Here is a 13,016-nt window from a genome sequence, read left to right as displayed (position 1 = left end):
ACATTTGGTTTTAAATGGAAAGAAACAAAGCCACTACACAAAAAACAAAAAAAAAGGGACTGGGCATTTTGAGGATACGTCCAAAAAAAAAGAAAGGAAGACTTCTTAATCAAATCTAAAACTTCGAAAAAAAAGATTGAAAGAGTAATAAATCAGATCAAATGAAAATATTGGATAAAAGGTCGCCAGATTTGCTCAAATTTAAAGGATGTATCAAATGTCCGACTTCTTATTTTCTCTAAACTTAAGCAGGATATAATGGAGGAAAGCCAATAAAAAACAGTAGGTGGATTAGAACCCTTCCACTTCAATAAAATGGCTCTCCTAGCCAGTAAGGTCGAAAAGGCTATCATACGTTGAGCAGAAACAGGAATATTTCCTGCTTCCGATGGGATAATCCCAAAGATTGCTGTAAGTAAATTAGGTTGTAGGTCCAGATTCAAGACTTTTGATAGTATTTTAAAAACATCTCTCCAAAAGTTATCTAGCTTTATACAAGACCAATACATATGGGTTTAAGTGGCCAGCTCAGTATTACACCTGTCACAAATAGGATGGATATTGGAGAAAATACGCGCTGGTTTATCCTTTGACATATGGGCCCGATGCACTACCTTGAACTGTATCAAGGAATGACAGGCACAAGTAGATGAGTTATTAACCAAATGATAAATTTTACTCCATTGATTATCTGAAAATTACTCTTGAAGTTCTGATTCCCAAGCGCGTTTAATTTTATCATTAGATATCATTCGTGAGTTCAATAACTGTTTATAGATTATAGCTATCAACCCTTTTTGAAATGGTTTAAACTGAAAGAGAGCATCTGTCATATTAGGTGGATAAGCAGAAGGGTAATTTGGCAACAAACCACGTAAAAAATTCCTAATTTGTAAATATCTAAAAAAGTGTACATTAGATAAATCATATTTATCCACTAACTGAGAAAAAGACATTAAACAGTCCCCTAAAAACAAATCTGAAAAAGTTATTATTGCCTTGGTTTTCCAAACTAAGAAGGCCTTATTCAAAATTGATAGTTTAAAAAAATAACTGAGATGGATATTACGAGAAAGAATAAAATTATTTAACTCAAAAACTCTATGAAACTGAAACCAAGTTCTTAATGTATGTTTAATAATGGGATTAAATTCTTGTCTGCTAATCTTAGAAAACAAAAAGGGAAGAGGAACTCCCAGTAAAGAGGCCAAAGAGAATCCTTTCACCGAGTTTTCCTCCAAATCCAACCATGAAGGACAATCACGTATATCTGAATAGTGAATCCAAAAAAGTAATACATTGAATATTAATTGCCCAGTAGTACATTCTAAAGTTAGGCAAAGCCATACTTTTTAAGGGTTTACTCAATCTAGGATTTTTATTGTTCCAAATATAAGATAAAATTATAGAATCTATTCTGTCGAAGAACTTTTTAAGAACAAAGGAAGGAACTGCCTGAAATATATATAAAAATTTTGGTAAAACTATCATTTTAATAGCATTAATTCGACCTATTAATGATAATGTCATAGGCGATCATTTAGAAAGCATTTGTTTGGTGTAGCCAATTAATGGAAAAAATTATATGTATAGAGATCCTTAAAATTTTTAGTAATTTTAATACCAAGATAGGTAAAGTAATTTTTAGCAATACTAAAAGTTATCTGATGATTTGGATCCGAGTAATTATTAATAGGAAATAACTCACTTTGATGTAAATTTCATTTATACCCAGAAAAGCTACTGAATTCAGAAAATATAGATAACATAAAAGGAATAGATTTCCTACGATCTAAAATATAAACTAACAGGTCATCTGCATATAACGAAACCTTGTGTACTTAGTCCCCTTTCTTAATACCCTGAACGGTGTTAGAATCTCTAAGAGCAATAGCAAGGGGTTCTAAGGCCAGGTTAAATAATAAAGGGCTAAGAGGACATCCCTGTCGAGTACCCCTATGTAATCTAAAATAGGGAGATTTTTGATTATTAGTTATAACAGCAGCCATAGGAGCATGATAGATCCCGGGAAATAAATCCCGGGCCAAGATTAAATCTTTCCAAAACCTCAAATAATTAAGACCACTCCACCCTATCAAAAACTTTCTCTGCATCAAGGGAAACAACATATTCAGATTCTTTAGATGGAGAAGAGTGAATAATATTTAATAATCTTCAAATATTAAAATGTGAATATCTATTTTTAATAAATCCAGTTCGGTCATTGGAAATAACAGTAGGCAAAATATTCTCAAGTCTATTAGCCAAAATCTTAGAATTTTAAAATCCACATTCAATAGAGAAATTGGTCTATAAGAGGCGCATTCAGATAAATCTTTATCTTTTTTATGAATTAAAGAGATTGAAGCTTCATAGAAAGTTTTCAGGAGAGTCCCAGAGGACAGAGAATCAGTGAAAATGTGACATAAATGAGGTATAAGTATATAAGTAAAAGTCTTTTAAAATTCCACTGTATATCCATCCCGTCCCAGAGCTTTAGCTGATTGAGGAGAGGATATAGCCCTTGCTATTTCCTCTTGTTTAATAGGTGCACCTAATGTATTCTTTTCTTGAATAGAGATTTTAGGTATATTCAATTTTTGCAAAAAAACTATTCATTAAGGTAATATTATTATCTGAGAATTCAGACTCATAAAGATTAGAGTAGAAATCCATAAATATCTTACTAATTTTATAAGGATCTACCATTGCAGTTCTATCAAGTCTTCATATTTTCAGGATCTGTCTTCCAGCCATATTTGCTTTTAACTGACCAGCTAATAATTTGCCTGACTTGTCTCCATGTATATAAAATTGGCTTTTGGATTTAAGAGGTTGCTGTTCAATGGGAAAAGTCAAAAGCAAATCATGTTGTGCTTGGAGTTCCAGCTTTTCCTTAAAGAGATCTTCACTAGGCGTTACTGAATAAAGTTTATCTATTTCTTTAATCCTATTAGTGACCAGCAAAAGTTCCGCCTTAGTTTTCCTTCTTGAACCTACTGAATATGAAATTATCTGTCCTCTAAGAAAAGATTTCATGTCGTCCCAAATAACCAAATTTGACATTCCCTCAGTTGTATTCAATTCAAAAAATAGAGAAATTTGTTCTTTAATAAAATTTACAAAAGTTGAATCTTGCAACAATGAAATATTAAATCTCCACTGAGGTATGTGAATATTAACAAGAAGTTCCAAGGTTAGTTTCATAGTTGCATATCTGACAATGCAATACCATACGCACATTCAACAACAGAGGGCACCAATCGCGTATCCAACAAAAAATAATCAATTCTTGAATACTTATGATATACATGTGAAAAAAAGAAAAATCTTTTTCTTTAGGAAATTTAAATCTCCAAATGTCAACCAGACCGTATTCTAATAAAAAAGAATTAATACAAGTCGCAGCTTTATTAGGAAGTGACGGATTGGTGGATGATCTGTCAATCGATGGGTTAAGACAACAGTTAAAGTCACTGCCCATAATCAACTTATATTCATTTAAATTCAGCAATACAGAAAATAGCTTCTTAAAAAATTTAGGCCTATCTATATTAGGTGCAGAAACACACACCAAAGCCAACCTTTGACCACATAACAGACCAGTGACAATTAAATATCTTCCAATTAAATCAGTAACAGTATTAAAATGAACAAAAGGGATTTTAGAATTAATAAAAAGATACCCCTCTTATTTTATTTACTGATAAAGAATGAAATAAGGGTCCCTTCCAAAATTTAAAAAAGCGATTTTCATCCTGTCTACAGATGTGAGTCTCCTATGCAAAAATAATATCTGCATGAAGCGTTTTTAATTTCTTAAAAATCTCTCTGCACTTAATAGGTTGGTTCATACCATTTAAATTCTAAGATATTATATTGATTTTATTAAGATCCATATTTAAAATTTAATTTAAAAATTTTATAAAGTAATCTAATGCGCGAGGTGCAGCCTAGATTGGAAGAAAGGGCGAAGCATGACTCGATCAGAAAGAAAAGCAGGCTGATTGACAAAGAGAAGCCCCTCAGGCCTGCCCAGTGGGAAAAAAACTAACCTAATAGACCCACCCAGCTCCCCCAAAAGCCCAGAAACCGTCCACTAGGCGAACGGCAGCTAATCTAATGACCTTTGACCCCAGTCTCCAGCTGGCAGCTCCTATCTACAAAGTAAAAAGTGACCAACACCAGAAAGACATAACAAAGAACACATAAGGAAGTAAACAGATTCCAAATATTTTCATATTATGTCTAACAGTAGTTAAGACCAGATTAACGACGGCCATCTTAAATCTGTTTAATATACACAGCCATGTATTCAAAAAAAGGATAAATCCAATCAACTAATATATACTACAACTAATATTAAAGACTTATAAATCAAAGAAAAAATAAGTAAATATATATCATAGTTATAATCATACTTTATTGATCCCGGGGGAAATTGGTTTTCATTACAGTTGCTCCATAAATAATAAATCATAATAGAACCATAAATAGTTAAATAGTAATATGTAAGTTATGCCAGTAAATTATGAAATAAGTCCAGGACCAGCCTATTGGCTCAGGGTGTCTGACCCTCCAAGGGAGGAGTTGTAAAGTTTGATGGCCACAGGCAGGAATGACTTCCTATGACACTCTGTGTTGCATCTCAGTGGAATGAGTCTCTGGCTGAATGTACTCCTGTGCCCACCCAGTACATTATGTAGTGGATGGGAGACATTGTCCAAGATGGCATGCAACTTAGACAGCATCCTCTTTTCAGATACCACCGTGAGAGAGTTCAGTTCCATCCCCACAACATCACTGGCCTTACGAATGAGTTTGTTGATCCTGTTGGTGTCTGCTACCCTCAGCCTGCTGCCCCAGAACACAACAGCAAACATGATAGCACTGGCCACCACAGACTCGTAGAACATCCTCAGCATCGTCTGACAGATGTTAAAGGACCTCAGTCTCCTCAGGAAATAGAGACGGCTCTGACCCTTCTTGTAGACAGCCTCAGTGTTCTTTGACCAGTCCAGTTTGTTGTCAATTCGTATCCCCAGGTATTTGTAATCCCCCACCATGTCCACACTGACCCCCTGGATGGAAACAGGGGTCACCGGTACCTTAGCTCTCCTCAGGTCTACCACCAGTCTTTTTCACATTAAGCTGCAGATAATTCTGCTCACACCATGTGACAAAGTTTCCTACCGTAGCCCTGTACTCAGCCTCATCTCCCTTGCTGATGCATCCAACTATGGCAGAGTCATCCGAAAACTTCTGAAGATGACAAGACTCTGTGCAGTAGTTGAAGTCCGAGGTGTAAATGGTGAAGAGAAAGGGAGACAAGTCAGTCCCCTGTGGAGCCCCAGTACTGCTGATCACTCTGTCGGACACACAGTGTTGCAAGCACACATACTGTGGTCTGCCAGTCAGGTAATCAAGAATCCATGACACCAGGAAAGCATCCACCTGCATCACTGTCAGCTATGTGTTAAATTCAGAACTACATTAACTGTTAAAGCAAGCAACAACAGATTTAAGTGAGTTAACGAAGTCTATGTCTGAACATTGATAAAACGAAGATCGGACTTTAATCAACGGCGTTACAAACCACTCCCAGCTAAGGATCAACTTTTCAAATTGTTTATGAAGTGGACTTAATCTCTTTTATAAATTTCCAACCATCTTCTGGAGAGTCAATCCATTTTGGACGAGCATTGGGTGGAGTAATCATCAGATGAGCCGGGTAACGCAGCGACAGACAACAGTTAATTTTTAAAAATTCCGCCATCACTTGCCGATATTTAATTCTTTCAGCATAAATCTCTGGGGTAAAATCTTCCACTATACGAATCTTAACTTCATTATAAATGAGTTTATCCCTTTTCCTTGCATTCCGAAGAATAGCTTCTTTGGTTGTAAAATAATGCAAACAGAGAATTACAGGACGTGGTTTAATTTCGGCTGATGGTTTAAGACACCGAATTCGGTGAGCTCTGTCCAATATCGGACAGGCTTCGAGAATGTCACTAAAAAGTGAATATAACATGTTCGATAAAAACTTTAGCGGCTCACCGGTTTCCGTATTTTCAGGCAAGCCCAGTATACGTGGATTCATCCTGCGATTTCTGCTTTCCAAATCAATCGTTTTCTTCTTAATTCTTTGTAATTCCGAAGTATTCTCATTAATTTTCTTTTCCATAAAAGACATCTTCAAATCCTGTTCTTCAATAGATTGATTCATTAATTCAAATTTCCTTTCAATTCTGTGAGTACTCTGCTTAAGCGCCTGATACCGATTTTCCAAATTCTTCAAAGATTCCTGAATAGTGAGGATAGTTTTTTCAAGCAGTTCCTTAGCTTTCGTCAATTTATCCATTTTGGTATCCACCGTACCGATCTTCACATCAATAGCTTCTATTAAAGAGAGCATTCTTTCTGAAGCAGAAACTTCCTCTAATTTCTCTGTTTGTTGTGGCTCAGGAAGAGTTTTGCCACTCCTTAATTCGGTTCCAGCCACTGTAATTAAATCGTAAACCCTTCCGCAAATATAATAAGTCTCCAAACTTGAAATGGACCTACCAGTGTGTAACATTTTTGTGTGGACAACTAACATTTTTTTCCAGAGCAGCTTCCAGATCTTTCAGCATTTCCCCCTGGAAAGACGAGAACAGTAGGCACAGCTTTCCATGAGGGTGTCAGCTGCCAGACCCAAACTATAATAACGTGAAAATACATTGCCATTCCTGCACTATTCCCAGATCAGGATCCTGTGAACACTACCCAAAAACAGTGGCAGCAAACTCACCACGAGGATTGGAGCAGTTTGAGGAGGTTTCCTCTCCACTCACTTCTGCAGGGATTGAAAATAAACACTGCACCCTGCATCGGATGAAGAGAGAGAATAATTGTCTCACCTGCAGCTTAATGACCACATTTCCCAGAAAATCATCCTGCTCGTGCTTCCGAGCTGCCTTCTTCACGTCTTTGAACAGCCTGCAAGGTGAATCAGAGTTGGCTTCAGCAGCAAGAACCATCAGGCACTCAGAAGTTAGTCATTTCAAGCACATGTATGAATGGGGAAGGCAGAAATGGTGACACTGAAACTGGTTCCAAACAAGAGGCAAAAAACAAGGGAATGGTGGATCAGGGATAATAAAAAGTCATGTAGTTGGGTAATATGGAGAATTGGGCGGGGGGAAGAAAAGGTCAGATTGGTATTTGGGTGATATATGGTTTGTTGCCTCCCGGGTGCCAGGGTCCGGGATGTCTCTGACCGGGTGCACAACATCCTGGTACGAGAGGGAAAGTAACCAGAAGTTGTGATACATGTTGGTACCAATGACATAGGCAGGAAGAGGGATGAGGTCCTGAAGTGTGAGTTTCTAGGCAGAAGGCTGAAGAACAGGACCTCAAGGGTGGCGTTCTCAGGATTGCTGTCAGTGCTACGTGACAGTGATGGTAAGAATTGGAGGAGATGGCAGTTGAATGCGTGGCTGAGGAGTTGGTACAGGGAGCAGGGTTTTAGATTTTTAGGTCATTGGGATCTCTTCTGGGGAAGGTGGGACCTGTACAGATTGGATGGGTTGCACCTGAACTCGAGGGGGAGCAATATCCTTGCAGGTAGGTTCGTTGGCATGGTTCGGGAGGGTTTAAACTAATTTGCAAGGGGGATGGGACCCAGAGCGATACAGCAGTGAAAGAAGTGCATGGAGTAAAGCCAGATCTAACATACAGACAGGCTTTGAGGAAAGAGAAGCAGAATAAATGGTGTAAAGGTAGTAAGGTAGAAGGGCTGAAATGTGTGTACCTCAATGCAAGAAGCATCAGGAACAAAGTGATGAACTGAGAGCTTGGATACATACATGGAATTATGATGTAGTGCCCATTACAGAGACTTGGCTGGCACCAGGGCAGGAATGGATTCGCAATATTCCTGGATTTCAGTGCTTCAAAAGGGATACAGAGGGCGGAAAAAGGGGAGGAGGGGTGGCATTACTGGTCAGGGATACTATTACAGCTACAGAAAGGGTGGGTAATGTAGCAGGATCCTCTTTTGAGTCAATATGGGTGGAAGTCAGGAACAGGAAGGGAACAGTTACTCTATGGGGGTATTCTATAGGCCCCCTGGTAGCAGCAGAGATACAGAGAAGCAGATTGGGAGGCAGATTTTGGAAAGGTACAAAAATAACAGAGGTGTTATCATGGGTGACTTTAACTTCCCTAATATTGATTGGCACCTGATTAGTTCCAAGGGTTTAGACGGGGCAGAGTTTGTTAAGTGTGTCCAGGATGGATTCCTGTCACAGTATGTGGACAGGCTGACTCGGAGGAATGCCATACTAGATTCAGTATTAGGTAACAAACCGGGTCAGGTCACAAATCTCTCAGTGGGTGAGCATCTGGGGGACAGTGACCACCGCTCCCTGGCCTTCAGCATTATCATGGAAAAGGATAGAATCAGAGATGACAGGAACATTTTTAATTGGGGGTTGGCAAATTATGAAGCTATAAGGCTAGAACTTGTGGGTGCGAATTGGGATGACGTTTTTACAGGGAAATGTACTATGGACATGTGGTTGATGTTTAGGGATCTCTTGCAGGATGTTAGAGATAAATTTGTCCCGGTGAGGAAGATAAAGAATGGTAGGGTGAAGGAACCATGGGTGACAAGTGAGGTGGAGAATCTAGTCAGGTGGAAGAAGGCAGCATACATGAGGTTTAGGAAGCAAGGATCAGATGGGTCTCTTGAGGAATATAGGGTAGCAAGAAAGGAGCTTAAGAAGGGGCTGAGGAGAGCAAGAAGGGGGCATGAGAAGGCCTTGGTGAGTAGGGTAAAGGAAAACCCCAAGGCATTCTTCAATTATGTGAAGAACAAAAGGATGACAGGAGTGAAGGTAGGACCGATTAGAGATAAAGGTGAGAAGATGTGCCTGGAGGCTGTGGAAGTGAGCCAGGTCCTCAATGAATACTTCTCTTCGGTATTCACCAATGAGAGGGAACCTGATTACGGTGAGGACAATATGAGTGAGGTTGATGTTCTGGAGCATGTTGATATTAAGGGAGAGGAGGTGTTGGAGTTGTTAAAATACATTAGGACAGATAGGTCCCCGGGGCCTGACGGAATTCTCCCCAGGCTGCTCCACAAGGCGAGGGAAGAGATTGCTGAGCCTCTGGCTAGGATCTTTATGTCCTCGTTGTCCACGGGAATGGTACCAGAGGACTGGAAGGAGGCGAATGTTGTCCCCTTGTTCAAAAAAGGTAGAAGGGATAGTCCGGGTAATTATAGACCAGTGAGCCTTATGTCTGTGGTGGCAAAGCTGTTGGAAAAGATTCTTAGAGATAGGATCTATAGGCATTTAGAGAATCACGGTCTGATCAGGGACAGTCAGCGTGGCTTTGTGAAGGGCAGATCGTGTCTAACAAGCCTGATAGAGTTCTTTGAGGAGGTGACCAGGCATATAGATGAGGGTAGTGCAGTGGATGTGATCTATATGATTTTAGTAAGGCATTCGACAAGGTTCCACACGGTAGGTTTATTCAGAAAGTCAGAAGGCATGGGATCCAGGGAAGTTTGGCCAGGTGGATTCAGAATTGGCTTGCCTGCAGAAGGCAGAGGGTTGTGGTGGAGGGAGTACATTCAGATTGGAGGATTGTGACTAGTGGTGTCCCACAAGGATCTGTTCTGGGACCTCTACTTTTCGTGATTTTTATTAACGACCTGGATGTGGGGGTAGAAGGGTAGGTTGGCAAGTTTGCAGACGACACAAAGGTTGGTGGTGTTGTAGATAGTGTAGAGGTTGTCAAAGATTGCAGAGAGACATTGATAGGATGCAGAAGTGGGCTGAGAAGTGGCAGATGGAGTTCAACCCAGAGAAGTGTGAGGTGGTACACTTTGGAAGGACAAACTCCAAGGCAGAGTACAAAGTAAATGGCAGGATACTTGGTAGTGTGGAAGAGCAGAGGGATCTGGGGGTACATGTCCACAGATCCCTGAAAGTTGCCTCACAGGTAGATAGGGTAGTTAAGAAAGCTTATGGGATGTTAGCTTTCATAAGTCGACGGATAGAGTTTAAGAGTCGCGAGGTAATGATGCAGCTCCATAATACTCTGGTTAGGCCACACTTGGAGTACTGTGTCCAGTTCTGGTCACCTCACTATAGGAAGGATGTGGAAGCATTGGAAAGGGTACAGAGGAGATTTACCAGGGTGCTGCCTGGTTTAGAGAGTATGGATTACGATCAGAGATTAAGGGAGCTAGGGCTTTACTCTTTGGAGAGAAGGAGGATGAGAGGAGACATGATAGAGGTGTACAAGATAATAAGAGGAATAGATAGAGTGGATAGCCAGCGCCTCTTCCCCAAGGCACCACTGCTCAATACAAGAGGACATGGCTTTAAGGTAAGGGTGGGAAGTTCAAGGGGGATATTAGAGGAAGGTTTTTTACTCAGAGAGTGGTTGGTGCGTGGAATGCACTGCCTGAGTCAGTGGTGGAGGCAGATACACTAGTGAAATTTAAGAGACTACTAGACAGGTATTTGGAGGAATTTAAGGTGGGGGGTTATAAGGGAGGCAGGGTTTAAGGCTCGGCACAACATTGTGGGCCGAAGGGCCTGTACTGTGCCGTACTATTCTATGTTCTATGTTCTATAGAAAGCACTGACTGGCGTGCGGAAGGAGGAGTTGAATGTGGGCATGGGAAGTAGGAAGAGTTCAAATAGAAATGGATGAGTATTGGGAATTAGAAATAGGTGAATATCAGGAGTACTGAGCTGGAATTTGAGGAGTTCTTTGAATGGAGTTTGAGCAATTAGAACAAAAATTTACTGGTAACATTTAGATTTCGGATCAGAAAAGTAGGTATTATTGGATTGGAAATGGAGAAAATTTTGAAGAATGGGTCGGGGGAAATGAAAAACCTTGGATTGCTGCGGAGTTACGAGGAAATTGGGAATCAGGTATCAGGATGGGAAGTGGGGAATGTCAAACTGGAGACTATGGTTACAATTGAAATGGTCCACTTTGATGATGTGTTGCGGCCAATTGTGTGACATCAGATCAGGAAGTCATTAGTGATTAGGTGGATATAAATCCTGACGAAAGGGCATTGACTTGAAAGATTACCACTTGTTCTCTTTCCAGAGATGCTGATTGACCTACTGAGTATTTCCAGCACTTTTCTTCTCATTTCAGATTTCTAACATTATGATGTTCTACTTCTAAAGACAAAAAGTTAATTCCATAAGATCCAAGGAGAAGAGGTACACTGGATCCAAACTTAGCCCAGTCACTGGAAGTGAGGGACAATGGTTGGAAGGTGTTTTAGTGAAGGGAAAGTAATTACTAATACTCATCTATAGGCATGATACTCAATCATTTGACTTCAGCAATACTTATTAATTCATTTAGACATTCATTTCAGGGGTTTGCAGATGATAAAAAAAAATTGGCCAAATGGTTGACAGTGAGAAGGAATGTTTTGGACTACAAGGAGTTATCATTGACTTGAGCAGAAAACCGGCGAATGTAATTTAATCCAGAGAAGTGTAAGGTAACACATTTGGGAAATGCAGAACGGCAGAGGGCAGGTAATGAGCTGCGTGGAGGTCTACTGATCTTTAAAAGCCACAAGAAACATCGATAAGCTATGTAACAAGGCACACAGGGTGTTAACTGTGACACAGAATATATACACATATAGATCAGCTTGAGCACTGCAGACAGCTCTGGTCAATATTATAGGAAAGATGGGATGCGTAGAAGAGATTGCAGAGGAGACTGATATTTATTTACTTCAGTTTACTGAACCTTCCAGCCGCCCACTTATTTCCCTGTGAGCCATTCTCTCTCACACACCGTCCTCCAAATCATTCTCCCACCTGACTCCTGCAATGACCAATTAACCAACCAACCCATGCAACTTTGGGATGTGGGTGGAAACTGGAGCATCTGGGGAAATCCACAGTCGCAGTATCAGCTTACAAACACCACACAGTCAGCACTGGGTCACTTGAGATGTGAGGCAGCAGCTGTCCTAGCTGTGTGACCATGTCACACTTAAAAGCCTCTTTCTCATTTGGTGGGAGTCAAAGCCAAGCCACTATCCTGGCAAGCAAGAGTCCACCACACAACCAACGATGTTTCATGGAGTGGAAAACTGTAACCATGACGAAAAGTTACATAAACTGGGATTGGGATAGAGGGGCTGCTAGGAGCCTTTGTTAAGGTGTATAACATTACGTAAGCACTCAGGATTGATTTTGCTTAGCAGAGGGGTCAAACACCAGAGGGCAGAGATTTAAAATGGCTGGTGGTAAGAAGGGAGATGTGTTGAACCCTCTGTCGGACATGTAATAAATGCAGAGAGTTCAGTCATCGCACCCCCACCATCATAATCATATTTAGGCAGTCCTGGTATATGTCTTTGAAGAGCAACAATTTAATGTATGGACTCAGTGCCGGAAGGTGGATTAGTTTCAGTGAATTAGTTTCTTCAACCAAAACAGATCTGATGGGACAAATGGGCTCCTTCTGAGTTATACATCCTCTGGGATGCCAAGATTCATTCATATCCAGAAAAAGGGACAATGGATGTGGCATTGAAACCACAGCTGAGTCTGTTAAGAGAGTGTGGAGTGGGAATAAGATTCTGTCTGTGGTGTATCTGTCAGTCTCTGTCACCACCAAAATTCTTGTCTGAACAAGTCACGTACACAGCAGAAAGTAACGCCCGTTACCTCTTCAGCCCATGGATCCCATGGATTTCAGCCAGGCGCAGGTTTGCAGACTCATCGTCGTCCAGGTCCCTGAGAACAAGCAGAACATTATCCACAAAGGAATCTGCTACAGCCCTTTAAATTCAGCTCAGCCGTCACAGTAACAGGCTGCTTCTATACAACGTCACCCAGCCGAGCAGCCCTGCCCTGCTGTACTACCCCATTTGATACAGGACTATGGAGGGAGCAGGGGGGTTTGCATTATTACAGGGCTGTAGAGAAAGACTTTTAGGTTGATGCTGGACCATGGGCACA

General features: G+C 40.5%; 1 protein-coding gene across 4 annotated transcripts in view; it reads right to left on the bottom strand.

The window, feature by feature from the left end:
* The window catches only part of unc13d (unc-13 homolog D (C. elegans)), a 197,824-nt gene that overhangs the window by 101,386 nt on the left and 83,422 nt on the right, over nt 1-13,016 (bottom strand). For all 4 annotated transcript variants that reach the window (XM_063030886.1, XM_063030889.1, XM_063030887.1 and 1 more), the window contains 2 exons: nt 12,723-12,791; nt 6,903-6,981 (listed from right to left, as the gene is read on the bottom strand). In XM_063030886.1, the coding sequence (XP_062886956.1) occupies nt 6,903-6,981; nt 12,723-12,791 (148 nt within the window). The remainder of the gene's footprint in view (nt 1-6,902; nt 6,982-12,722; nt 12,792-13,016) is intronic.

This window comes from Mobula hypostoma, chromosome 22 (assembly GCF_963921235.1).
Source record: "Mobula hypostoma chromosome 22, sMobHyp1.1, whole genome shotgun sequence".
NCBI lineage: Eukaryota > Metazoa > Chordata > Chondrichthyes > Myliobatiformes > Myliobatidae > Mobula > Mobula hypostoma.
The sequence above is the reverse complement of the archived record's forward strand: the minus strand, read 5'-3'. Positions and strand labels throughout refer to the sequence as shown.